The 25,262-nt window shown below is 38.5% G+C and overlaps 1 protein-coding gene across 1 annotated transcript in view; it reads right to left on the bottom strand.

Annotated features, from left to right (window-relative positions):
• Nucleotides 1–25,262, bottom strand: part of ZSWIM6 (zinc finger SWIM-type containing 6) — a 197,024-nt gene that overhangs the window by 56,838 nt on the left and 114,924 nt on the right. Inside the window, exon 2 of the mRNA XM_068535382.1 lies at nucleotides 17,182–17,538. Coding sequence (XP_068391483.1) covers nucleotides 17,182–17,538 — 357 coding nt within the window. The remainder of the gene's footprint in view (nucleotides 1–17,181; nucleotides 17,539–25,262) is intronic.

Below are 25,262 nucleotides of genomic sequence, written 5' to 3'. Positions count from 1 at the left end.
CCACCTTTTATGTAAATGAAGATTTACATAAAGAAGATTTAAAAAGAGCTTATGTGTTAGTATTTCCTCACCTATGCATAAAATATCTTGGAAGAATGATTAGAATGAGCAACCCAGTTACATGAGGGAAGGAGGTTCTTCACTGAATACCTTTTTCATACTTTTAAAATCTTAAAACCACATGAATATATTCATGTATCTAAAAATATCTCTAAAGTGTGGAGAATGGATAGGGAGCAAAAATATTTAAGAGTGGAACAGTGAGGGTGATATATTGATGATACAATATAGAAAGGATAATAATGGTAGCTTAAAAAACATCAGTGAGAACAGAAATGGAGAACCTGACAGGAATTTAGGATATAAAAGCAAAAGAACTTGGTGAAAAAGTAGATACATGAGATATGGGCGATCAGGGGGCTGAGAGAGACATGGTTTTCTGGATTAAACAATTGGATGAAATACTGGACAACTCACTGACACACAGACCACCAGCAGGATCAGTTTCGGGCGTGGGAGGGACAGTGTTTAGATCATAAGCTCAATTTTATTTTTATTATTATTACTATTTTTAAAAAATTTTTGGCCGCACCGCACAGAATGCGGGATCTTAGTTCCCTGACCAGGGATTGAACCCACACCCCCTACAGTGGAAGTGCAGAGTCTTAACCACTGGACCGCCAGGGAAGTCCATGAGTTCAGTTTTAGACATGGTGAATTTCAAGTACCTCTGAGATAGCTGGCCAAGAAGAGGGGACAGAATTTCAAGTAGGGAGCTGGATATACTATGGGACACAATACAGGGTAAAGAGAGCGTCTAAGATGGAACCCTAAGGAAGGCCAACACTTAAAGGCTGGGCAAGAGAATAAGGAAGGATAGCAATGGGAACGAGTAGCCTATTAGGAAGAGCAGGAGAAACTGGCTCTTCCAGAAGGCAGAGAAAGCTGTTCCAAGTAGGGAGTTATTTAAGCTACCAGAGAGCAAGGATTATATCTGCCCTGTTCACCACTGCCTCCTAACACCTAGCTGGTGTTTGCCATTATCAGGCAATCAAGTACTGGGAGGAACGGGGGGAAAAGAGGGAGAGAGAAAGGCATAAATACATTCCACCCCTACCAAGAAAAGGAATCCTAACAGAAAGGAACCACTGCTAAAGTATCCTCACATGCATTATCTCATCTTCTTCTCACAATGTCCCCTGGAGGTGAGTATAGCTCTGATCCCCTTTCTACAGAAGGAGAAACAGGTTCAGAGTGGTTACGACTTGTCCACAGCCACAATGCCAAATCCGGTCTCCCATTTCTCTCCCCTGCTGAAGAATATATCCCAGAACCCTGGAGCTCAAGTTTAACCCTGAAGGTACCAAGGCAGCAGTTATCAACCGTAAATCAAAGATAAATTTAAGGAAGGATACTGAGATCTGTTAGCGTGTTTCTCTTTTACAGGAAAATTTAAGGACACACAACGTTGTGAAGAGTTAACTAACTACTGGGGTTACATCTGTAACCCTTAATCTAGCTCATCCCTTTGATTCTAGAGAAAGACAGACACAGACTCACAGACACAGACACACAACTGCACAAAGACAGGCCACCACTTCCTCAACCCTAAACTTCTATGATGTAGGAATAAAAAATTAAGTAATCAGTTGATAAATAAAACATAAATTTACTCTAAACACAGCTCAACATTTTAGGAATAAAGACATGTACACTTTACATTATAGACCAGGAAATTAATGTCTACAACAACAACCCCCCCCCCCAAAAGAGCAAATTTATTTATTAAACTTTTTTTTTTTTAATTTATTTTTGGCTGCATTGGGTCTTCGTTGCTGTGCGTGGGCTTTCTCTAGTTGAGGCGAGTGGGAGCTACTCCTCGCCGTGGTGCGCGGGCCTCCCACTGCAGTGGCCTCTCTCGTCGCGGAGCACGGGCTCCAGGCGCGCGGGCTTCAGTAGTTGTGACTCGCGGGCTCCAGAGCTCAGGCTCAGCAGTTGTGGCGCACGGGCCCAGTTGCTCCGTGGCATGTGGGATCTCCCCGGACCAGGGATCGAACCCATGTCCCCTGCACTGGCAGGCAGATTCCCAACCACTGCGCCACCAGGGAAGTCCTATTTATTAAACTTTAATGCCAAAGTTTAAACACTTAAATCCTAACGTGTCTTGATTACATGCATTAAAGTATTGCCCAAGCCTTGTATAAAATGTAGATTTGCAAAACTTATTTCTACTTGTTAACAGCTGTCTATAATCAAAGACAAACCTCTCGGCATTTAGCTTTGAGAAAGGTATGCAAAGAGAATCATAATTCATGTATTTATACATTTGCTATTAGATATTCCCCCAGTTGGGCAGGAACCAGAACCTGTGTATGTAAATTAAATGATCCATTAAAGTGTTTTAAAACCTATCATATTTTTTAACCCTTATTTGTATTTATAATTATAAACGCTATAACTTTTACAAGTGTATAATTAATCTTTGTGAGCATTTTATTACTGAGGCTTAATTCTTCAAAGTTTCAAGCCTTCAGGGAAAGTGAAATTATCTGTTGAAAAAAGTGAAACAGTTTAATTATCTCTCACTCCCAGCTAGGGTGTGTGGATTTGATTCACCCTCCTACCTTGCTTACATAATGCCACAGGAGAAGAGCAAAGGAGAGTTCAGAGACAAGAAGGACTACTGTCCAAGTCTTTGGCTTTCCCTGCCTGCTACTTGATTTGGTTCTGATTTAGTTTTGATTTACCCCAATACCAAAAACTCTTACCCCAGCGGTTCCCAAAATTAGGAGTATATCAAAACTCCTGAGGCACACCGTGAAAAACAGATGCTTAGGCACCACTTCAGACCTACTGAATCAGAATCTTTGCCACAGATAAAAAGGCAGGGGCAGTGGGGGTGGGGAGTGTGGTTGGGAAACACTAGTCTATATTTGGAGAGAATCTTAAACATGGTGGCACATTTTGGATCTTAGTTTTGAAAAGTATTCAGGGTCCTAAGTCATCAGACAGACGCCTCTCCAGCGTACTGACTGAAGTAAATTTAGGACATATTGACTGAGATATCTGTCTCTTGTCACAAAAACGGTCACTTCTAAGCACTGGGCAACGCCAAATCATTCTGCAAATTTTAAACTGAGATATTAAGACATGTTCACAACTGGCTTACACTATGTTTGGTAGGTGGAATTATCCACAGCTTTGGGTTCTAACGGGGAACTTAAAGCTTTCTCTTTTCTTAAACTGCTGGAAAACAAATTCAAACGAGAAGTGAAAGGCTTTAGTTTACATCTTCATCTTAACTGTGACCTAAGTGCTTTAGTAACACTGTTGTCCAAATAATGCTTTAAGCGTTTTATATTTATGTAGCAGTGTTCTTTTTTGTTAAAATTAAATTGTCAAATTCAGTCTACAGAGGCAGAATGCAGGCAGCAGATGTCTACACTGCAGAGGTGATTAATTCAGCCTCTTTTGCAGGACCTATAGAAGAATGCCATCTCCTACAGTTTTAGTGCCTGCTGTTAAAGATAGGAAACATTAAGTCTGTGGCTTACAAAGACACCAGTACACCTGTCTTATAAGCTGAAGGCAAAATCCTGACATCAACCATTGGCACCAAGAGAGGAAAGGCAAGGCAGCAAACTTGAGAGATTCAGGCTCAGAAAAAAAATCTTTCTTTAGAGAGGACAAGAACTAGAAGACCACTGAAAAATAATGTGCATTGAATAAACCACACACTTGAGAAAAGCTTTAAATTTTATTCTTACTGAAATCCCCATTTCTAGGTAGTGACTAATGCCTTCATTTCAATATACAATTTTGTGGTGGCTGAAAGAGCCAGATCCTTTATCACCTATTCTCAGTGGTCAGTCCATGTAATTCTACTGCCATGATGCAGTGTGGTGTCCTCTCCAGGAGCTGTTAGAGGACAACCTGTTTTCCTTAGCCTGCAGGCTAATGACAGAGGGAGCCCTGGCATGCACCAGGCTCTGCTCCCTCAACAAGCCACCTTCCCTTTAGCTAAATTCCAAGGAAATAAATAAGTAGCACGGTAATCAGGATATTATCTCAGGGAACTCAAATAGGCCTGTCAGGGTTTATAGCCCTTCCTCTATTCTTTTCCTCTCACCTGACTTTATTACTCATCTCTTATTATCATTTAATTTACTTCAGAAGTTCAATGATATACTTATTCATGTACAGAAATAATCATGTATTTTATATGGATAAAAAGCAATAAAATATTTGTACATTCACCAATGCTCATTTAAAAAATTCAGAGTATACGCATAGAGTGCTTAAGAGGTAAGTCATTTTCCATAACCTAGCTAACAAATGTATTAATGTATTAGCAATTACTTGGTACACAAACATAAATAATTAAATGCAAAGTTCTCAGAAAGTCTCATTTTTACATAACCTGACTCTTCAGATTTATTAAGAGAGATCTACTATGTTTGCAAGGTTCAAGAATGGTTTGCTCAGATTACTTTTAAAGATGTTTTTTAAAAAAAAGTTCACAAATATTTTCCTCAACTGTCTTGAAGACTCACGTCAACTGCCACATCACAATGATGGAGATATAGCAACTCAGATTTACTCCTTTTTAACCCTCCTAACCTTATGAAATAGGCACTCTTTCCTAACCACGTTTTACAAATAAGAAAACAAAGCCCTGAAGAGATTCAGTTCCCTGCCTCCACTCAAAGAGCTGGAAAGCAAAGGGACCAGAATTCTAATGCAGGCTGTCTAACTTCTAAGCTCTTAAACACTCTGAATACTTTTACAGTGGGAGGTAAGAGAAACCTACAGGGAGGGAGATGGGAATAATGAGCTCATCTAGCCAACATGAAGACTTAGGATCAGTTAAAGGAGAGAGGGATGGCAAGGAAACTGATCACAGCTGGTAACAATTCTCCGAAAATTATGAGAGTTGGGGTAGTGTCAGAGATGGCTATAGGGTGTGAGGGAAGGCAAGATTTGGAGGTGAAAAGAGAAAGGATAAAGGGTATTGGGCTAAAAGTAACTTGGCTGTCTCTGCATTACCCTATCAAATACATGACGTGTCAGAGATGTGACTCCTCCCAATTAGGAGACAGAAGTCCTAAGATTACTTCTCATTTGCTAAAATGTTTTTTCATGTGAAGATGATCATGTGTACATGATTGTATATTTCAACAATTTTTTAGAACAAAATAAAAATTATATTATGGAAACATCAAGGTCTAATTAAAACTTAAGGGAAAAACTGGTAATTTTTGGAGGGAAATTTGGCAGCAATTACAAAACCCAAAATGCCGATACCAATTGTTCTGGCATTTCTACTACTAAGAATCTATTCCTCAAAAGCATTTGCACAAATCCACACATACACAAAGAATGGTCACAGCAGCACTGCACATAGTCGGAAAAAAATGAAAACAACTTCAAAATCCTTCAGTATGTTAATGATTAAATATATCCAGAGTACATAATACTACATGCAACAGTTAACACAGTACAAGACCTATTTGTACTAACAAGAGAAGACAGTCATGATATATTAAAAGAAAAAAGAAACTGCAAAAAAAAGTTTTTAAAATTGTTTTTTAAAAATTGCATACGTGTGTGCACAAAGAAAACCTGCCTCTGAAGACTCTAAACCACACTGTCAGCCGTGGTTGCCAGGGAATAAGGGAGCTACTGGAGACTAAGGCCGGGGAGCTGTTGGGAGCCAGTGAGTACTTGTCTTTTTATCTTCAGATACTTCTATACTTCCATACATCTTTTCAACATGCAGTCTTCTTTTTCTTTTTTTTACTTTTAAGTTTCACACTACTGTACTTTGAGATAGCACATTTAAAGCAACTTTAATTCTGTCCTATAGATAGATTTGCTAATTACATTGACCACCAGTAGTAGGTCATGCCTTTGTTTCACCAACTGTCAACACCAGAACGGTCTACAATAGAAAGGATAATGCCTGTAATAACAAAATTATCTCCCTAGGATAACTGCACAAACTGGTTGCTAACGCAAGCCCAATTACAAGGACTATGACCTTCCACAGAGAAACAAAATGAAGAGAGATGTGACATGAGGCCTCCATCAAACAACTCCAACTGTCACTCACTGCTAGATTTGGAACAAGTATGTGCACAAGAATAAATCTCCAAGTTCTTAACAAGAACAAAATGGAATAAAAAAGGATATGGTTACTTTTTTTAAAAGTATAGCTGATTTACAGTATTATGTTAGTTTTAGGTGTACAGCATAGTGGTTCAGTATTTTTACAGATTACACTCCGTCAAAGGTTATTACAAGATAATGGCTATAAATTTCCTGTGCTATATACAATATATCCCTGTTGCTTATCTATTTTATACACAGTAGTTTGTATCTCTTAATCTCATACCCCTAATTTACCCCTCCCTTCCTTCTCTCTCCCCTCTGGTAACACTAATTTGTTTTCTGTGTCTGTAAGTCTGTTTCTGTTTTGCTATATACATTTGTTTTTATTATTTTTTAGATTCCACATATCAGTGATATCATATAGTATTTGTCCTTCCCTGTCTGACTTATTTCACTGAGCATAATAGTCTCTAGGTCCATCCATGTTGCTACAAGTGGCAAAATTTCATTCTTTTATATGGCCAGGTTGTATTCCAATGCATTTATATACCACTTCTTCTTTACCTATTTGTCAGTTGATGAACACTTGGGTTGCTTCCACGTCTTGACTATTCTAGATAAATAATGCTGCTATGAACATTGGGGTGCAAGTATCTTTTAGAATTAGTGTTTTCATTTTTACTGCATATATATTCAGGAGTGGATCATATGTTAGTTCTTTTCTTTTTTTTAATATTTATTTATTTAGGCTGCGCTGGGTCTTAGCTCCAGCATGAAGGATCTTTTTTAGTTGCGGCATGCGGACTCTTAGTTGTGGCATGCATGTGGGATCTAGTTCCCTGACCAGGGATCGAACCCGGGCCCCCTGCATTGGGAGTGTGAAGTCTGAGCCACTGGACCACCAGGGAAGTCCCGTTATTTCTATTTTTAGTTTTTGTTTTTGTTTTTTTGAGGAACCTCCATACTGTTTTCCACAGTGGTTGCAACAATTTACATTCCCACCATCAGTGTATGAGGGTTCCCTTTTCTCCACATCCTCTCCAACATCTGTTATTTGTAGACTTTTTGATGATTGTCACTCTGACAGGTGTGAGGTGATATCTCATTGTTGTTTTAATTTGCATTTCTCTAATAATTAGTGATGTTGACCATCTTTTCATGTGTCTATTAGCCATCTGTATGTCTTCTTTGAAAAAATGTCTCTTCAGGTCTTTGCCCATTTTTTGATTGGGTTTTTTTTTTTTTTAAGATTTGATGAAAGTTCATAATAATGCAATTGACAAGGAAATTTAGTTATTTCTGAGATATACATTTTAAAGTAATAACTAGAATTATGACTTATAACATTATACCAGAACATATAAGATTTCATTTTATTTTTATTTTTTTTGATTCTGAGTTGCATGAGCTGTTTGTATATTTTAGATATTGATCCCTTGTCGGTCATATCATTTGCAAATATTTTCTCCCATTCCATAGGCTGTCTTATCGTTTTGTCAATGGTTTCCTCTGCTGTGCAAAAGCTTCGAAGTTTAATTAGGTCCTAGTTGTTTATTTTTGCTTTTATTTCTTTTGCCTTAGGAGACAGATCCAAAAAAATATTGCCATGATTTATGTCAAGGAGTGTTCTGCCTATATTCTTTTCTAGAAGTTTTATGGTTTCAAGGTCTTACATTTAAGTCTTTAATCCATTTTGAATTTATTTTTGTTTATGGTGGGAGGAAATGTTCTAATCTCTGTTTCACATGTGGCTGTCCAGCTTTCCCAGAACCACAAGTTGAAGAGACTGTCTTCTCTCCATTGTATATTCTTGCCCCCTTTGCTGTAGGTTAATTGACCATAGGTGTGTGAATTTATTTCTGGGCTCTCTATTCTGTTCCACTGATCTATGTGTCTGGTTTCTGTACCAGTACCATGCTGTTTTGATTACTGTAACTTTGTAGTATAGTTTGAAGTGCGGGAGGGTGATAGCTCCAGCTTTGTTCTTTTCTCTCAAGATCGCTTTGGCCATTCTGGGTCTTTTGTGGTTCCATATGAATTTTAGGATTTTTTTGTCCTAGTTTTGTGGAAAATGTCATGGGTATTTTGATAGGGATTGCATCAAATCTGTAGATTGCCTTGGGTAGCATAGCCATTTTAACAATATTAATTCTTCCAGTTCAAGAGCACGAGATATCTTTCCATTTCTTTGTATCATCTTCAATTTTCTTCATCAGTGTTTTATTGTTTTCAGAGTATAGGTCTTTCACCTACTTGGTTAAGTTTATTCCTAGGTATTTTACTCTTTTTGATGCAATTTTTAACAGGACTTTTTTTTACATTCTTTTTCTGATATTTCATTGTTAGTGTATAGAAATGCAACAGATTTCTGTATATTAACCTTGCATCCTGCAACTTTACTGAATTCATTTACCAGTTTTTGGGTGGAGACTTTAGGGCTTTCTCTGCAAATAATGACAGTTTTACTTCTTCCCTTTCAATTTGGATGCCTTTTATTTGTTTTTCTTGTCTGATTGCTGTGGCTAGGTCTTCCAATACTATGTTAAATAGAAGTGGTGACAGTGGGCATCCTTGTCTTGTTCCTGAACCTGGAAGAAAGGCTTTCAGCTTTTCACCACTGAGTATGATTTTAGCTATGGGTTTCTCATAAATGGCCTTTATTACATAATAAAGGACACTGTTACTTTTTGTTTAACAAACTGTGAGTGCCCATTACATCTTTTTTTGTTTGTTTTTTAATTTTTATTTATTTACTTATTTTTGGAGTACAGTTGCTTCCACAATGTTGCGTTGGCTTCTACTGCACAGCACAAGGAATCAGTCATACATATACATATATCCCCTCCCTTTTGGATTACCCTACCATTTAGGATACCACAGTGCATTAAGTAGAGTTCCCTCTGCTACACAGTATGTTCCCACCAGTTGTCTATTTTATACATAGTACCAATACTGTATATCTGTCAATCCCAATCTCCCAATTCCTCCCACCCTCCCCCTTTCCCCCTTGGTATCCATACAACATTTGTTCTCTATGTCTGTGTCTCTATTTCTGCTTGGCAAATAAGGTCATCTATACCATTTTTTTAAATTCCACATATATGCATTAATACATGATATTTGTTTTTCTCTTTCTGACTTACTTCACTCTGTATGACACTTGCTAGATCCAGCCACGTCTCTACAAATGACCCAATTTCATTCCTTTTTATGGCTGAGTAATATTCCTTTGTATATATGTACCACATCTTCTTTATCTATTCATCTGCTGATGGACATTTAGGTTGCTTCCATGTCCCGGCTATTGTAAATAGTGCTGCTACGAATACCGGGGTGCAAGGGTCTTCCTGTATTATGGTTTTCTCTGGGTATATGTGCAGTAGTGGGATTGCTGGGTCATATGGTAGTTCCATTTTTAGTTTTTGAAGGAACCTCCATACTGTTTTCCATAGTGCCTGTATCACTTTACATTCCCATCAACAGTGTAAGAGGGTTCCCTTTTCTCCACACCCTCTCCAGCGTTTATTGTTTGTAGATTTTTTGATGATGGCCATTCTGACCAGTGTGAGGTGATGCCTCATTGTAGTTTTGATTTGCATTTCTCTAATAATTAGTGATGTTGAGCATCTTTTCATGTGCCTCTTGGCCATCTGTATGTCTTCTTTGGAGAAATGTCTACTTATAGGTCTTCTGCCCATTTTTGGATTGGGTTGTTTGCTTTTTTGATATTGAGCTGCATGAGCTGCTTGTAAATTCTGGAGCTTAATCCTTTGTCCGTTGCTTCGTTTGCAAATACTTTCTCCCATTCTGAGGGTTGTCTTTTCGTCTTGTCTATGGTTTCCTTTGCTGTGCAAAAGCTTTTAAGTTTCATTAGGTCCTGTTTGTTTATTTTTGTTTTTATTTCCATTACTCTAGGAGTGGGTCAAAAAAGATCTTGCTGTGATTTGTGTCAAAGAGTGTTCTGCCTATGTTTTCATCTAAGAGATTTACAGTGTCTGGCCTTACATTTAGGTCTTTAATCCATTTTCAGTTTATTTTTGTGTATGGTGTTAGGAAGTGTTCTAATTTCATTCTTCTACATGTAGCTGTCCAGTTTTCCCAGCACCACTTATTGAAGAGGCTGTCATTTCTCCACTGTGTATTTTTGCCTCCTTTGTCATAGACTAGGTGACCACAGGCACGTGGATTTATCTCTGGGCTTTCTATCCTGTTCCATTGATCTATATTTCTGTTTTTGTGCCAGTACTATACTGCCTTGATTACTGTAGCTTTGTAGTACAGTCTGAAGTCCGGGAGCCTGATTCCTCCAGCTCCATTTTTCTTTCTCAAGATTGCTTTGGCTATTCAGGGTCTTTTGTTTCCATACAAATTGTAAAAACTTTTTGTTCTAGTTCTGTGAAAAATGCCGTTGGTAATTTGATAGGTATTGCTTTGACTCTATAGATTGTTTGGATAGAACAGTCATTTTCAAAATATTGATTCTTCCGGGGCTTCCCCAGTGGTGCAGTGGTTGAGAGTCTGCCTGCCGGTGCTGGGGACACGGGTTTGATCCCTGGTCCAGGGGGGTCCCACATGCCGCGGGGCGGCTGGGCCCGTGCGCCACAACTACTGAGCCTGCACTCTAGAGCTTGCAAGCCACAACTGCTGTGCCCGCGCACCGCAACTACTGAGGCTGCATGCCACGACTGCTGGGGCCCGCGTGCCTAGAGCCCGTGCTCCGCAGCAGGAGGAGCCACGGTGGTGGGAGGCCCACGCACCGCAACCAGAGAAAGCCCACGTGCAGCAAAAAAGACCCGGCGCAGCCAAAAATGAATAAATTAAATAATTTAAAAAAATATATATATTGATTCTTCCAATCCAAGAACATGGTATATCTCTCCATCTGTTTGTGTTGTCTTTGATTTCTTTCATCAGTATCTTACAGTTTTCTGCATACAGGTCTTTTGCCCCCTTAGTTAAGGTTTATTCCTTGGTATTTTATTCTTTTTGTTGTGATGGTAAATGGGATTGTTTCCTTAATTTCTTTCTCTGATCTTTCGTTGTTAGTACATAGGAATGCAAGAGATTTCTGTGTATTAATTTTGTATCATGCAACTTTACTAAATTAATTGATGAGCTCTAGTAGTTTTCTGGTGGCATCTTTAGGACTTTTCTATGTATAGTATCATGTCATCTGCAAACAGTGAGTTTTACTTCTTCATTTCCAATTAGGATTCCTTTTATTTCATTTTCTTCTCTGATTGCCATGGCTAGGACTTCCAAAACTACGTTGGATAATACTGGCAAGAGTGGACACCCTTGTCTTGTTCCTGATCTTAGAGGAAATGCTTTGAGTTTTTCCATCATTGAGAATGATGTTGGCTGTGGGTTTGTCATATATGGCCTTTATTATGTTGAGGTAGGTTCCCTCTATGCCCACTTTCTGGAGAGTTTTTATCACAAATGGGTGTTGAATTTTGTCAAAAGCTTTTTCTGCATCTATTGAGATGATCATATGGTTTTTATTCTTCAATTTGTTAATATGGTGTATCACATTGATTGATTTGCGTATATTGAAGAATCCTTGCATCCCTGGGATAAATCCCACTTGATCATGGTGTATGATCCTTTTAATGTGTTGTTGGATTCGGTTTGCTAGTATTTTGTTGAGGATTTTTGCATCTATGCTCATCAGTGATATTGGCCTGTAGTTTTCCCTTTTGTGACATCTTTGGTTTTGGTATCAGGGTGATGGTGGCCTCGTAGAATGAGTTTGGGAGTGTTCCTTCCTCTGCAATTTTTTGGAAGAGTTTGAGAAGGACAGGTGTTAGCTCTTCTCTAAATGTTTGATAGAATTCACCTGTGAAGCCATCTGGTCCTGGACTTTTTTTTTTGGGCTGCATTGGGTCTTCGTTGCTGCGCGAGGGCCTTCTTCTAGTTGCGGCGAGCGGAGGCTACTCTTTGTTGCGGTGCGCAGGCTTCTCATTGTGGTGGCTTCTCTTGTTGTGGACACGGGCTCTAGGCACGTGGGCTTCAGTAGTTGTGGCACACAGGCTCAGTAGTTGTGGCTCACAGGCTCTAGAGCGCAGGCTCAGTAGTTGTGGCGCACGGGCTTAGTTGCTCCACGCCATGTGGGATCTTCCCAGACCAGGTCTCAAACCCGTGTCCTCTGTACTGGCAGGCGGATTCTTAACCACTGCGCCCCCAGGGAAGTCCCAGTGTGCCCATTACTTCTTAAATACTGTCCTTAGGGAGGCTGGCAAAATACACAGGTCATAGTTTCAGCCCTGATGGAGCTTACAATCAAGTAAACATAAGCTATACAACAGACATGGGATGGCCGAATAGATTTGCTTGTTTGGTAATATCTGGAAGAGACTGAATAGACTGATATATATGATGGCTGGGACACAGAAGCATTCGAAGGCTAAATTAAGCAGGACAGGCAGGCATGAATGGAATTTATAGTGCTAGTTTTATAAGAACCATCCTCAAACAAATTGAAATGTCTGATGAAAGAACAACACTCAAATGCACACTTGGGTAGAACTACAAGAGGTACATCTTTGGAGTATGGATCCTAGGTGCCTCCTATGTCTCTGTAAAAAATACAGTCACCAAAGAGTCACAGAATCGGGAGTGGAAAACATCTTAGATGTCACGTGTCCACCCTCACCTGACATGAATACAACTGACCCTTAAACAACTGGGTTTGAATTGCATGGGTCCACTTAGAGGGAATTTTTTTTTTCAATAGTAAATACTACAGTACTGCATAATCCCCAGTTGAATCTGCAGACGTGGAACTGCAGATACAGAAGAACTGTGGGCATGAGGAACCACAGGTACAGAGGACCCAGGACTGACTGACTATAAGTTACATGTGGATTTTCAACTGTGCAGACGGTTGATGCCCCTAACCCCCAAGTTGCTCCAGGGTCAACTTTACATCCCTTCTACATCTGGCTAACTGAGATGGTATCTCTGGACACATGGCACTGAAGTGAGGGATGAATCTAGCCTACTTTTGGGATTGACTCAAGCTCTGGGAGTAAAAGGGCCATGGAAATGACATCCTTTCCCTCTGTTCCAAGCAGAGACCAGTGCCACAGTTTCCACTCAATCTGTCCCTTTTTGTTGTAGTTTGCCCAGTACAGGCCCTCCCATAGGGAGGTCACTAAAAGAAAGAGCAAAAGGAAAAAAAGTAGAAGAGGAGGAAATATGTGCCAGAGTCAGAGCACAGCAAGCTGACCTACAACTCTATTATCATCCATACCCCAACTGGTTTCTTCCCTCTTCTTTTTAACTATGACTACTTATGGGTACCCCAACATAATATAAACTCTCTCTTTTCTTTAATATTTTACACATGTATATATTATATGACTAAAATTTTTCCAACGCTGCTAGTGAAGATTATGAGCATTTTAAATATGAGAAAAAAAATGAGTCTCACCCAGGGTCACATAGGTAATACACAGAAGAGACAATGCTGTACTCTAGGCCTCCAGGTTTCAAATTCAATGTTCTGTCCCTACAACACAATTTACTAATTTATAATGCACTCCTTTAATAAGAAGCATAAAAGACCAAAAAAGGCTGAGTTGAATTAATCAAGAGAGTGGGCTAATACTTAGAAATCAGTAAATTTCCAAATAAATACTTAGCAAAGACAATAGCTTTTTCTTAACAATATGGAAGCTAGAAAGTTTCATTTTAATATAAAACCAAGACAAACAATTTTGCTTATCAATGCAAAACTACAACTGGCAATCTCCTTGGAGGGCCATTAACATTAACTATCTTACACCCACTTTTTAGCATACAGTGATTGATTTAATCTAATCACAATTATGCAGGAAATTTTATGAAAACAAAATGAAATGTAAAAAACTGACAAGGACTGAACTATTATGATGACTACGTCTATATTCCGACTACTTTCACTCAATCTGTGACCCTGGATAAGTCACTAACCCATTCTCCTTGGTTTCTTAGTCTAGAAACTATTACAATTATAAATTTGCAATATGTAGCTTACAAGGAAATTTTGAGAAACAATATGCCTGAAATAGACTCGAAAAAACTTTTAATTCCTCACCATAAAATTCTTTTAAAAATAAAATATTTCAAAATAGTAAGTAAAGCAACTAATAGAATTTTAAGAAGCATTAGGACAAGTTCACAAGGAAAAGGAAAAACCTACTGTTATCAACATAGTTTGTATTTACTGAAAAATTATATTATGACTTTCTCTTATAAAGGATTTAGATAAGCTAAACCTCATTCTGTTTAAGATACCTATTAAGATAATCTAATCTAAATCCTATCCTAACCCTATTTATCTAGCAAGGTAAAAGTGATGCTTTTCCTTAGAGAAAAATGAACTCTTCCCAATATTCATGTTCAAGATATTTTTCTCAAAGAAAAAATACACCCTCGAAACCATACAAGGAAATACTGCTTTAAAAATGAGTTAGAAAATGCTTAATGTACAGATGTTTGGAGGCAGGTTGGGACCATGTAGTCAAATAACTGCAAAACATTTTAAATCCCACCCCCTACTAAGTCATCAATCTAACAGTTAAAATAAGACCCTCCAGGGAGCAGATTTCCCATTTCAACACTTAAGGTCATGGCCTGCTTTCTACCTCTCTTCTTTTTTTGCCCCTTGTCACACTAGAATGGAAGGCAGGAAGGCAGCTTGTGTAACTGGCCCATTTCCAGGCTAGGAGCAAATCTTATGATAAATTAAGTGGAGAGAAAGCTGGCAGGATAAACTTCTCAAGTTCACTGCTTTCGTGAAGCTGTTCTCATACAAAAGTTATTTGAAAATCACATTGAGTCTAAAGCTAACCTGCATTCTGCCCTTGATATTTCCTTAGATATCTTTTTCTTCTAATTTTAGAAAGTCTGAGAGAAATATAATGTCATGTGAACACTTTCTCACATCCAACTTTAGTTTAGATTGTTTCATTAGTCCCACTATTTCGCCACAGAAATGCATTTTAAAAGCTTTTAGATAAGAAACTTTGGGGGCTGCTACCCTTCAAAACAAGGAAGACAAATGCAGAACAAACACCTTACCGTTGATGTGGACCTCTGGTTAAACTAAAACTCAGAGGACAAAATGACCGAATGGAATATATGAATTTTTAAAAAAGGAAAAAGAGAGAGTGCATAGAAGTTTGAAGAAATGGTATATGCTATTCTTCTGCCTTCAATGAGCGATTTAATAGGAAGCCACAAATAGGCTCCTGAGAAATCTCTGCGATGACTGTTAGCTGGCCTGAACTTTCACAAGGTAACACGATTGAGACAGATGATATGACAGAGCAGAAGCCTACTTAAAAAGTCCTTGAATACATGTGCTTTTGGTGGGTCCAGGGTACTTCTGTGGCAGAGTTGTTTACAATCCTGTTACTCAACACTGGCAGACTCTACCAAGTAAAATGCTTTACACACCTTATAAAAGCTACTTTAATAAAGCTGAGACTGACATGGAGAGCACTAGAAGAAATACGGCTATGTGGATTTTCCCCTGACATAAAAGACATATTAAAAGTATCATAAGATACCAGGAGACTTGTAAAACAATGTTCACAGCAGCTCTATTCAAAACAAGGTTCATCAACAGTGGAAGAGACAAACTGTGGTGTCCTCATACCTAGAATACTCTATAGAGTATGTGCTGTCCAATAAGGTAGCCACTAACCATGTGGCTACTGAACACTTGCAATGTGGCTAGAGTTTGATGTGAGATGTGCTGTGAGTGTAAAACAGACACCAGATTTTCAAGGACTTAATATGGAAAAGAAGTGAAATATATCAATATTTTTGTTGAATTGATATTCATGAATGTTGGGATGATATGAATATGTTGAATTGATTTTTAGATATATTGAGATAAATAAAACATTATTAACATTAATTTTACTTGCTTCTTTTTAAGTGAAGCTAATAAGATATTTTAACTTATACATGTGGTTCACACTGTACTTCTATTGGTATTTCTAGTGCTGCTTTAGAGCAATGAAAATGAATGAACTAAAGGTACATGAAACAATATGAGTAAATCATATAAACATGATTTTGAATGAAAGAAGTCAGATACATAACGCTTAAAATCAGGTAAGACTAAACCAGTGTTTAGTGATGTTAACGTTAAAACACAAAGCACCAAAGAAGTGATTACCATAAAATATCAGGCAAGGGTTACCATGGGAAACAGAAAGGAGCCTGTGACTGACTGGAAGGGGACATGTGGAACCCTCCAAAGTGCCGAGAGCCATCTCTTTCTTGGCCTGGATGTTGGTTCACTTTGTTAATCTACACATTACATATTTTATGTACTTTTCTGTGCTATATCTCACAATTTTAAAAGTTTTTAAGAAATGATCTCAAACTGCTTTCCTTAAACATTTATATTTGCTACATCAAGTAAGGACTTTGAAGAAAACCTAAAAGGATAGGGGTGAGTGACTGACTGGTCCCATATTTCAACTATATGTTGACGGTTGATACATGTGTTTACAAATAAGTGAGGTAACAAGTTCAGTGTATAAAAGACTTAAAAGAAACCCTTTTTGAGATTTCTTACACACAATAATAGTCATATCCTAAACTCTCTCTATATAAATTCTCATCTTTTTCTAAGAATAAGTTACTTTCTTAATATGAGGCGTCATATCAGAAACTTACTGCCTTGGAAAATAAATTTTTTAAGAAAATGAAAAATATTCTGAATATGCGCAAGTCAGTTTACTGACAACAGCTGACAAAGGTGAATTTGTGTTTACTATAACTGATATCTAGTATTTGATGAAATTTTACAAAACATAAACATATAAGAGCCAAGCTTTAACAAATGAGAGATTTTTCTGAGCAGAAAAGACTTGGTATCTAGTAGAAGGTACAAAACACTTCAAAAGAAATGTTTTAGGATGCAAAACTAAATTTAAACCTTCAGCTACCTAAGAGCAATGTTGATGATCTAATTCATATTTAATTCATTTTCAGGCAAAAGAATTAAAATTTATAAATGAAAAATAATCCAGAGACGCAATCTATAGGATGAGTATCTATACTCACCATGAACTTGGTTGATTTCTGAATTCTGGGAAAGAATTTCATCTGCCAATTTTTGAGCAGTTGGCAAAACTTCTGTGTGGTGCACTGTGATCAAATACTGTACAAACTTTTGTAGTTGGTCTCTATTCATTTGAAAGAGAGTCTCTGAAATGGGAAGATGCAATTTGACCTGATCTGGCTTGCGGATGCGGTATAAAGACAGTGCCACAACATGGGCACAATAAAATATGTCCTTGTTTCCACAGCTGCAGGTCACTGAGGTAATCTTGCAACGATCAAAGCTGATGGCCACGTTGCAAACAGTTTCTGGCTCCGATTGTATTGCAGGTTCTGTCACTGTGCCACTCAAGTGGAAACCTATGTGAAAGAAGGGGAGGAGAGAGTTCAGTTTCTGCATTCAGATGCTACAAAATATTTTAATTTTTTGAAATGCGTAGTGCTTGACAGCTGCAAGAAAAAAATATGACAGCTTTTATTTTCAAGTAAAAACATTCAGGCCACTCCAACCTCCCTCTCCCTGCACCTTACAAGTAAAAAATAAATGCTATTTAACAGACATGCTGAAGTAGTTCATTACACAGCCATATGAAAACACTTACTGCAGTATACCACCATCACACCTATATATATGTATATTCATACACCACATCATACTTATACCTAGATCACAGCTTACCTAGAGTAAGCCATCATTACTCTGTTCTAAATCTGTGTGTGGTATATACCTGACCAAGATCCCCTAGATCTGTCGTTTTCTCCCCCACCATTCCACCCTTTTTTAAACAACTTTTTAAAATAGCGTAGGCCAGCTCAGCTTTCTTCTCAACAAACTCCTCCCTTCCTTCCACCTTTATTCCAGGCAGCCCCAATACTGCAACGTCTCTGAGCAGTACGTGCTGGGGGAACTGCAAAGCCCACCAAATCGCGCGCATACCATAGCTGAAGTAGCACACAATGACTATTTTCTCTCCTATCATACAGAGAAAAGCTGGTACAGAGGTAGGCTGTTAAACATGCTCACATGCACACATGGGTGCACAAAATCACCAAGTGGCAAGGGGCCTTAGAGGCCTTGTAACCTCAACTTAGAACCACACAGGAACCCTCCACAACCTCCCTGACCAATGGCACTTGGCCACTGCTTCGAAGGATCCAGAAATGAGACACTCAACCCGCACAGGCAGCAACGGCTCCTTGGATAGCTCTAGCCACAGCTCACAGCCAATGAAAACTGCCTCTCGCTGCCGCTGCCACCAGTCAGTCAGTCTTGTCCGGTTTGGCCAGGGCACACATCCCCCTCACTCCTTTTCCCTAAATATGGGGAAGCTTACCCTGAATTTTTTTTGGCACACCATTCAGTTCCATCTACCCTCTCTGAAAGCCACATGCAGAGGCCAGTGATAAACATTAAGGGGAAACCTCCAGGCCACAGACTTACCTCAGGATTAAGTACCTGACAGAAACTTGAATGTTAGAAATGTAATGAAGCCTCTGACTCAGCCTTCCACTATCTATGCTACTTGAATAAAATTTATCTAGCAGGCCACTATTTCTCCAGGTTCCCCTTCATTCACAAAGAGAAGGATCTTTTCACCACGTGGGAACCCTGGAAAGATGCTGCACACGGAGCTGCAGAGATGTGACATGAGAAGGACAGACAGATGATGCCTAGAGTTCACATGTGGGGCATCTGAACCCTACTTACTATCTCTTTCAAGAGAGGGGTTCCTTTAGGCCAGGGCGTTGGGAGAAACATTATTCAACTTACGAGAAATCTTTCAGAGTAATGTAACTTAATCTTGATAATTCATATTCAGCAACACAGTGGAAAGAGAAAAGTGTTGTCATATTTTTTTACCAGATTATCAATTTAAGAAGTGCATTTCCAAAAATCAAGTCACTATTATTGCTTCACAATGAGGATTTTTGATAACCGTAATACGGTAACCTCTGGTTTTCTTCCACAGAGATTATCCCTGTTTTCAAATGGATATTCCAGTCTCCTCCTCTATCTCTTTTGGTCAAGAAGTTTTTTTGGAAAACCGCAATTAAAGAAAGGATACATAGCAAATATAATCATATTTTTTAAAAATTTTAATGTATTTTCCCATGAGAAAAAAAAAAATCACATAAAAAGTAAACACCCAGGAAAATTTCAGAAATGAAGAATAATAAGAGCAGTCTTGTCTTCTTATATACCAGTGCACTAAAAGCTTACAATAATTAGAAGTCTATGGGACAGGCACAGATTAAGACAAGAAAAAGATCAATGGATCATAAATAAGTCCAGAAAGTTTCCAAGTATATTCTGTATACTTAGTGCAAAGGTTCTCTGTTTTCTACCTGTCACATATATATGTGTACAAAAGAAACTAGTTGTCACCATAGGAAGATAGTTATCATAAACTAACCATTTATAAAATCAATCTCTCCCAGCTTAACACTATTTTATTTCTCCTTATCCACCTAGTCAACATCTTTGTCTCTCCACAAAAGTGATACTGAAGAACTCCCATCACAGGCAAAGCCAAGACAACTGAGAATCCGAAAGAGTTAGACTAGTTAGTATTTACATAGTCTGCAAGGCTATATAGTGTAAGAGGTGCTTCAAAAGAGATTGATTTAACTATCAAAGAAGAGGCCCTTCTTAAATAGACATTTCTCTAAAGAAGACATACAGATGGCCAGGAGGCACATAAAAAGATGCTCAACATCACTAATTATTAGAGAAATGCAAATCAAAACTACAATGAGGTTATCACCTCACAAATCACCTCAAAATGGCCATAATCAAAAACTCTATAAACAATAAATGCTGAAGAGGGTGCGGAGAAAAGGGAACCCTCTTGCACTGTTGGTGGGAATGTAAATTGATACAACCACTATGGAGAACAATATGGAGGTTCCTTAAAAAACTAAAAATAGAACTACCATATGACCCAGCAATCCCACTCCTGGGCATACACCCTGAGAAAACCATAATTCAAAAAGACACATGTACCCCAATGTTCACTGCAGCACTACAATAGCCAGGACATGGAAGAAACCTAAATGTCCATCAACAGAGTAATGGATAAAGAAGATGTGGTACATATATACAATGGAATATTACTCAGCCATAAAAAGGAACGAAATTGGGTCATTTGTAGAGACCTGGATGGGCCTAGAGAGTGTCATACAGAATGAAGTAAGCCAGAAAGAGAAAAACAAATGTTGTATATTAATGCATATATGTGGAATCTAGAAAAATGGTACAGATGGTCTTATTTGCAAAGCAGAAACAGAGACACAGACGTGGAGAACAAAAGTATGGATACCAAGGGGGAAGGGGGCGGTGGGATGAATTGGGAGATGGGGATTGACATATATACACTATTGATACTACGTATAAAATAGACAGCTAACGATAACCTACTGTATAGCACAGGGGAACTCTACTCAGTGCTCTGCAGTGACCTAAATGGGAAGGAAATCCAAAAAAGAGGGGATATATGTATACGTATAGCTGATTCACTTTGCTGTACAGCAGAAACTAACACAGCATTGTAAAGCAGCTATACTCCAATAAAAATTTTTTTAAAAAAGAGAGACCCTTAGCAAAACCAACGAAGCCCTCAAATAGTTTTGCAAAACAGTTTTCTTCATTCATGTGAGTTGTACAAGTCAGAAATACAGTATAGTGAATCCTGATATCGTACAATTATGCTGGGGGAAAACCCCACCTACTAATCCAATTATATTACGTTGAATATTTACCACTCTCATAAAATTTTTTAAAAAGCAAACTATAAAATATTGTGACTTCCAAAACAAATTAACTCAAGAGATGTGTGAGGGCACAAATAAACACATTCATGTCTTATAAAAGTACACTTCATTAATGTAATATCATCAAGATTAAGGCATTTCATGAATGTTCATTTTCCAAGTAATTCTAGATTATCTTTCAAGTACCCAAACTCCTTTCAAAATGCCAACTATTTTTGTTGGAAATATTTCTAAATGTAAGTTCTACCTTGCCACCCTAATCAGCTGACCATTCAGGGTATTACCAAGTGAATGGGACAGCATTCCCTGTAAGAGACAACTGCAGGTGGCAGTATTTTTTAAGCGGGCTCTTGTCTTTTCTCTACTATCAGCTATCACAATGACTCCCCTCCTATACTGCTATCCTTTTTCATAGAAAATTCTTTGCCCTCAGGTCAGCTGCACCTCTAATTTGACTAGATTTGTGGCAACTATTTAATACTCAGAGGTCTATTTGCGGTTTTTCCCTCCTTACTTTTAGGTTGGGATGGCTGATGTTGCTAGAGGTAAGAGGCTTTACTTTAGATACAAGAAAATTACATACACACAGAGGGGACAGCAGGTACACTAGTTTTGAAGACAATGCAATACTGAGTCAACATGTAGGAGGTTCCATCACGCCTCTCTTCAGGGTTGTGTGGTCGTGTATTTTGGCCTCTCCAATTTGAGGAAACTTTGAAATTCCACCAACTCACTTTCTCCGGGTCCTTAGTCATACCATAGCACCCACAGGAGAAGCAAGGAGAATATTCCTCCCTCAAAGATAACTAGAGATGTCACTATAGACATTCGTCCCCCACTCCTTCCTCCGCACCCCTCAATGGTCTTATCCTTCAGGTACTGCGTGACTTGAAACAAAAAGTAATGTCCTTGAGAATGGATTTTGCCTTTCTGGAGTTCTGACAATCCCAGATGACCAGCAGCTTTGGGATTGTAAATGCAAAAATCTCCTTCTAGGACAGTCAGCTGTTCTATATGACAGAACTGAGGACGCAGAAAGGGGTAATCCTGCGCTCTGTGGTAAACCATGGATAATTAACTGTTTTATTTTCAAAGAACTAAAACTGAAGAAACTACATGAATCCTTTTTTAATAAACACATTTGACTTTACAAAATATAATCTGTCAAAGATAGTTAATTCCATAAGAGCAAACCTCACAGGGCAGTCCAATCGTTTTGTCGTCACACCACCACAGCACCCAATATAATGTTAGTATTCACATTCTCAATCTGCAGGAACTAAAGAAAAACAAAGCAGAAACCAAGGCTCAGTGTTGTATAGGCCTTGGTGACAGACTTTGATTCGGATCAGGTTCTGTCCATTTAAATGCTGTGTGATCTGGGCATATTGTTTAACCTTTCTGATACTTGCTGTATTTTTGTGCAAAATGTGGCTAGAAATACCTCCTAGGATTGTTTTGGGGATTAAACTGAAATAACATATGTAAAGCACCTGGCACGTAGTAAAAGTGCTCATTAAATTTTATTTCCCTTTCCTTCCCTTCCCAGCTGGAGAAATAGGGGGTAGGGGTGCTGGAAACATTCCCTTTATCCATAACACTTTTTTTTCCTCTATGGCTGCTGGAATCTTGAGGGGAAGGAGGAATCTCATTCTTGAAGTAGCTTGGAAAATAAATGCGAAAGAGTGTTACTTTCATACAGAGAGAACTAGAAAATGTTAGGGGAGAGATTTTTTTTTTTTTTTTAATTTATGGCTGTTTTGGGTCTTCGTTTCTGTGCGAGGGCTTTCTCTAGTTGCGGCAAGTGGGGGCCACTCTTCATCGCGGTGCGTGGGCCTCTCACTATCGCAGCCTCTCTTGTTGCGGAGCACAGGCTCCAGACGCGCAGGCTCAGTAATTGTGGCTCACGGGCCCAGTTGCTCCGTGGCATGTGGGGTCTTCCCAGACCAGGGCTCGAACCCATGTCCCTTGCACTGGCAGGCAGATTCTCAACCACTGTGCCACCAGGGAAGCCCGGAGAGAGATTTTTTTAAGTAACCATAGATACTTCAAAAATATTATAATGCAATGATTCTCAAAGCATGGTCCAGGGATACCCATAGCTCCCCGAGAGGCTTTCAAAACTTTTTCGTTTTTGCACTTGGACCTTACAGTAGGTCAGTAGTTTATAAGACTTAGCAGGGAAACACTGAAGGGGCAAATTTCTCACATATGAACTACACAATTGAATCGTGTACATTAATTTCACATTAACGAGAATTAAGGTTTCTAGAAAGTAAATATTAAATTCTTCACTGATATTCTAAAAACAAGCTTTCCTTGAAAGCTGATTTTCCATATCTAAGGTTAGATTTAGTTGCATTTTAAAGGTGACAAGGAGACCCATGATATCAGACTGGAGAGACAACTGTTTTAAAATACACAAAGAATTTCTAAAGCTTGGCCACTTTGTGCATATATGTATATGTACTCAGTTAACTGAAAAATGCTAACAAACTGAAAACATTAGAAATTGTCTAAGCTAAAATAAACTGGTAGACATGAAATAAATACACACTAAAAATTACTGCTTTCAGGGCACATTCTTTTCAGAAAAATATGCACCCCGTGCATGAGGTGCTCAAGTAACATATTTTTTGTTGAAAAAGAATTTAACAGAAGCACTGGTGTAGTACTTACACAAATACATCTTTCACCCTTTTCCTAAATAAAAAGAACCCCTGGGGGAAATTAAAGGCAGAAACCAAAGCAATGCAATGTTATGGCTGAAAGGATGGCAAGGGTTGTAAGAGGTTTCTTTTAAGTTTTTAAAGCTAAGTCTAAAAATGCAGAAGTGTTAACCACTCTCATAACAAAGTATTCATTGGTTTGCTAAACCCAGTGCATTGGCTAAATGTATAGTAACTAATACCTGATTATGTGTCCCTGGTAAAATATATGAGTTAATCATTGCCCCACAAAACCCAACTTTTACCTTTCTTAACTCGGAGAACTGCACACAATCCAACATGCCATGCTGCAATTATCAATTTTAAAAACAAAAAGTTTTAATTCAAATCAAGCATAATTTCCAGATCAGCAGTACAAAACACATTAAGGGACCAAGACAGAGGCAATAAACTCAACTCAAAACCAACTTGTCTAAAATATGATATTCTTTCTTCAACTACGTAATTTTCTCAAAGGGATATCCTAAATTAAAGAGACTGCATCCTGTGAGCTGGCTAATTAAATCCTCTAGCCCTAATTTCTAACACTAAGCTTAAACAGCTTATGGAAAGACATTAGGAGATTTTGCCGGCAATCACTAATGAAGTGGTTTCCGTCTTTGAGAAAAATTATTTTTTAAAGGAAAAGCTTTGTTTTGAAGTCCACCTTTAAAATGCCTATTTGGACTAGAATTGCTCCTACACTTCATTAATATTTGAGAGAAAGACAATGGCAAATTAATGCAAAGACCAGACTGTAAACCACAGCACACCATATAAACAACATAAAAATTTACGGAGCATGCACTGGACGGGCCCAATCAAGAGTTCCCAGAGGCACTCTGTTCAGTATTGGTTTTGTTTCCTCGTTAATGTAGATCCTCACAACACTTCATACAAGGACCCGTATGATCAGAATAACTGTGTTAGATATGAATAGCATTACATAGTTATTTAATATTATTCCTGAAAAAAAAAAAGACACTTATCCACTAATTTAGCCATCTGTAATGAGCACCTAGAAGAAGGTGCGTTTAAAGAGACTGTGTTGGATTTAAAAAAACAAAAAAGAAAAAAAAAAACACATAACTCTGTGTCATCCCCAATCTTGAAGTACATAAGCCCCTCCCCCCCATTACTGTCAAGTAATTTTCCAAAATGTATTTCTGTATTTTAACGTGCATACTTGAGGGAAACAACCATTGCCCAGCCCCAGATTCTGGGTGGGCAGCCGGGGGAGGAGGGGTGATAAACAAATTAGGTAGAATTTGAGTTATGTGCACAACTATAAAGCCACAAAGTGCTTAGGAATTTAAATTATCTGCCCCAATTTTTAAATTCCACTTTCTCTAATGCCAACCTTCTCTAATACAAGCAAAGCAGCTCCAGACTTCCACCTTTCCTGAAGACCAGATCAGCCAGGCTCCCTTGCCCCATCTTTATAGCCCCCAATGCCGCCCCTACAATTCAGTGCTCCCTCCTCGTCCCCTCCCTCACTTGGCCTCTCACCTGGATGCCCAACCTCTAAAGTGCAGATTAAGTTTATTAGAGCCCTTTGGTGTTCAACTCCGAGCACCTCTACACACCTGTGTCTTACTTCCCCTA

The sequence above is a fragment of the Eschrichtius robustus genome, chromosome 2, assembly GCF_028021215.1.
Source record: "Eschrichtius robustus isolate mEscRob2 chromosome 2, mEscRob2.pri, whole genome shotgun sequence".
Taxonomy (NCBI): domain Eukaryota; kingdom Metazoa; phylum Chordata; class Mammalia; order Artiodactyla; family Eschrichtiidae; genus Eschrichtius; species Eschrichtius robustus.
This window is presented reverse-complemented; position numbering and strand designations above follow the sequence as displayed.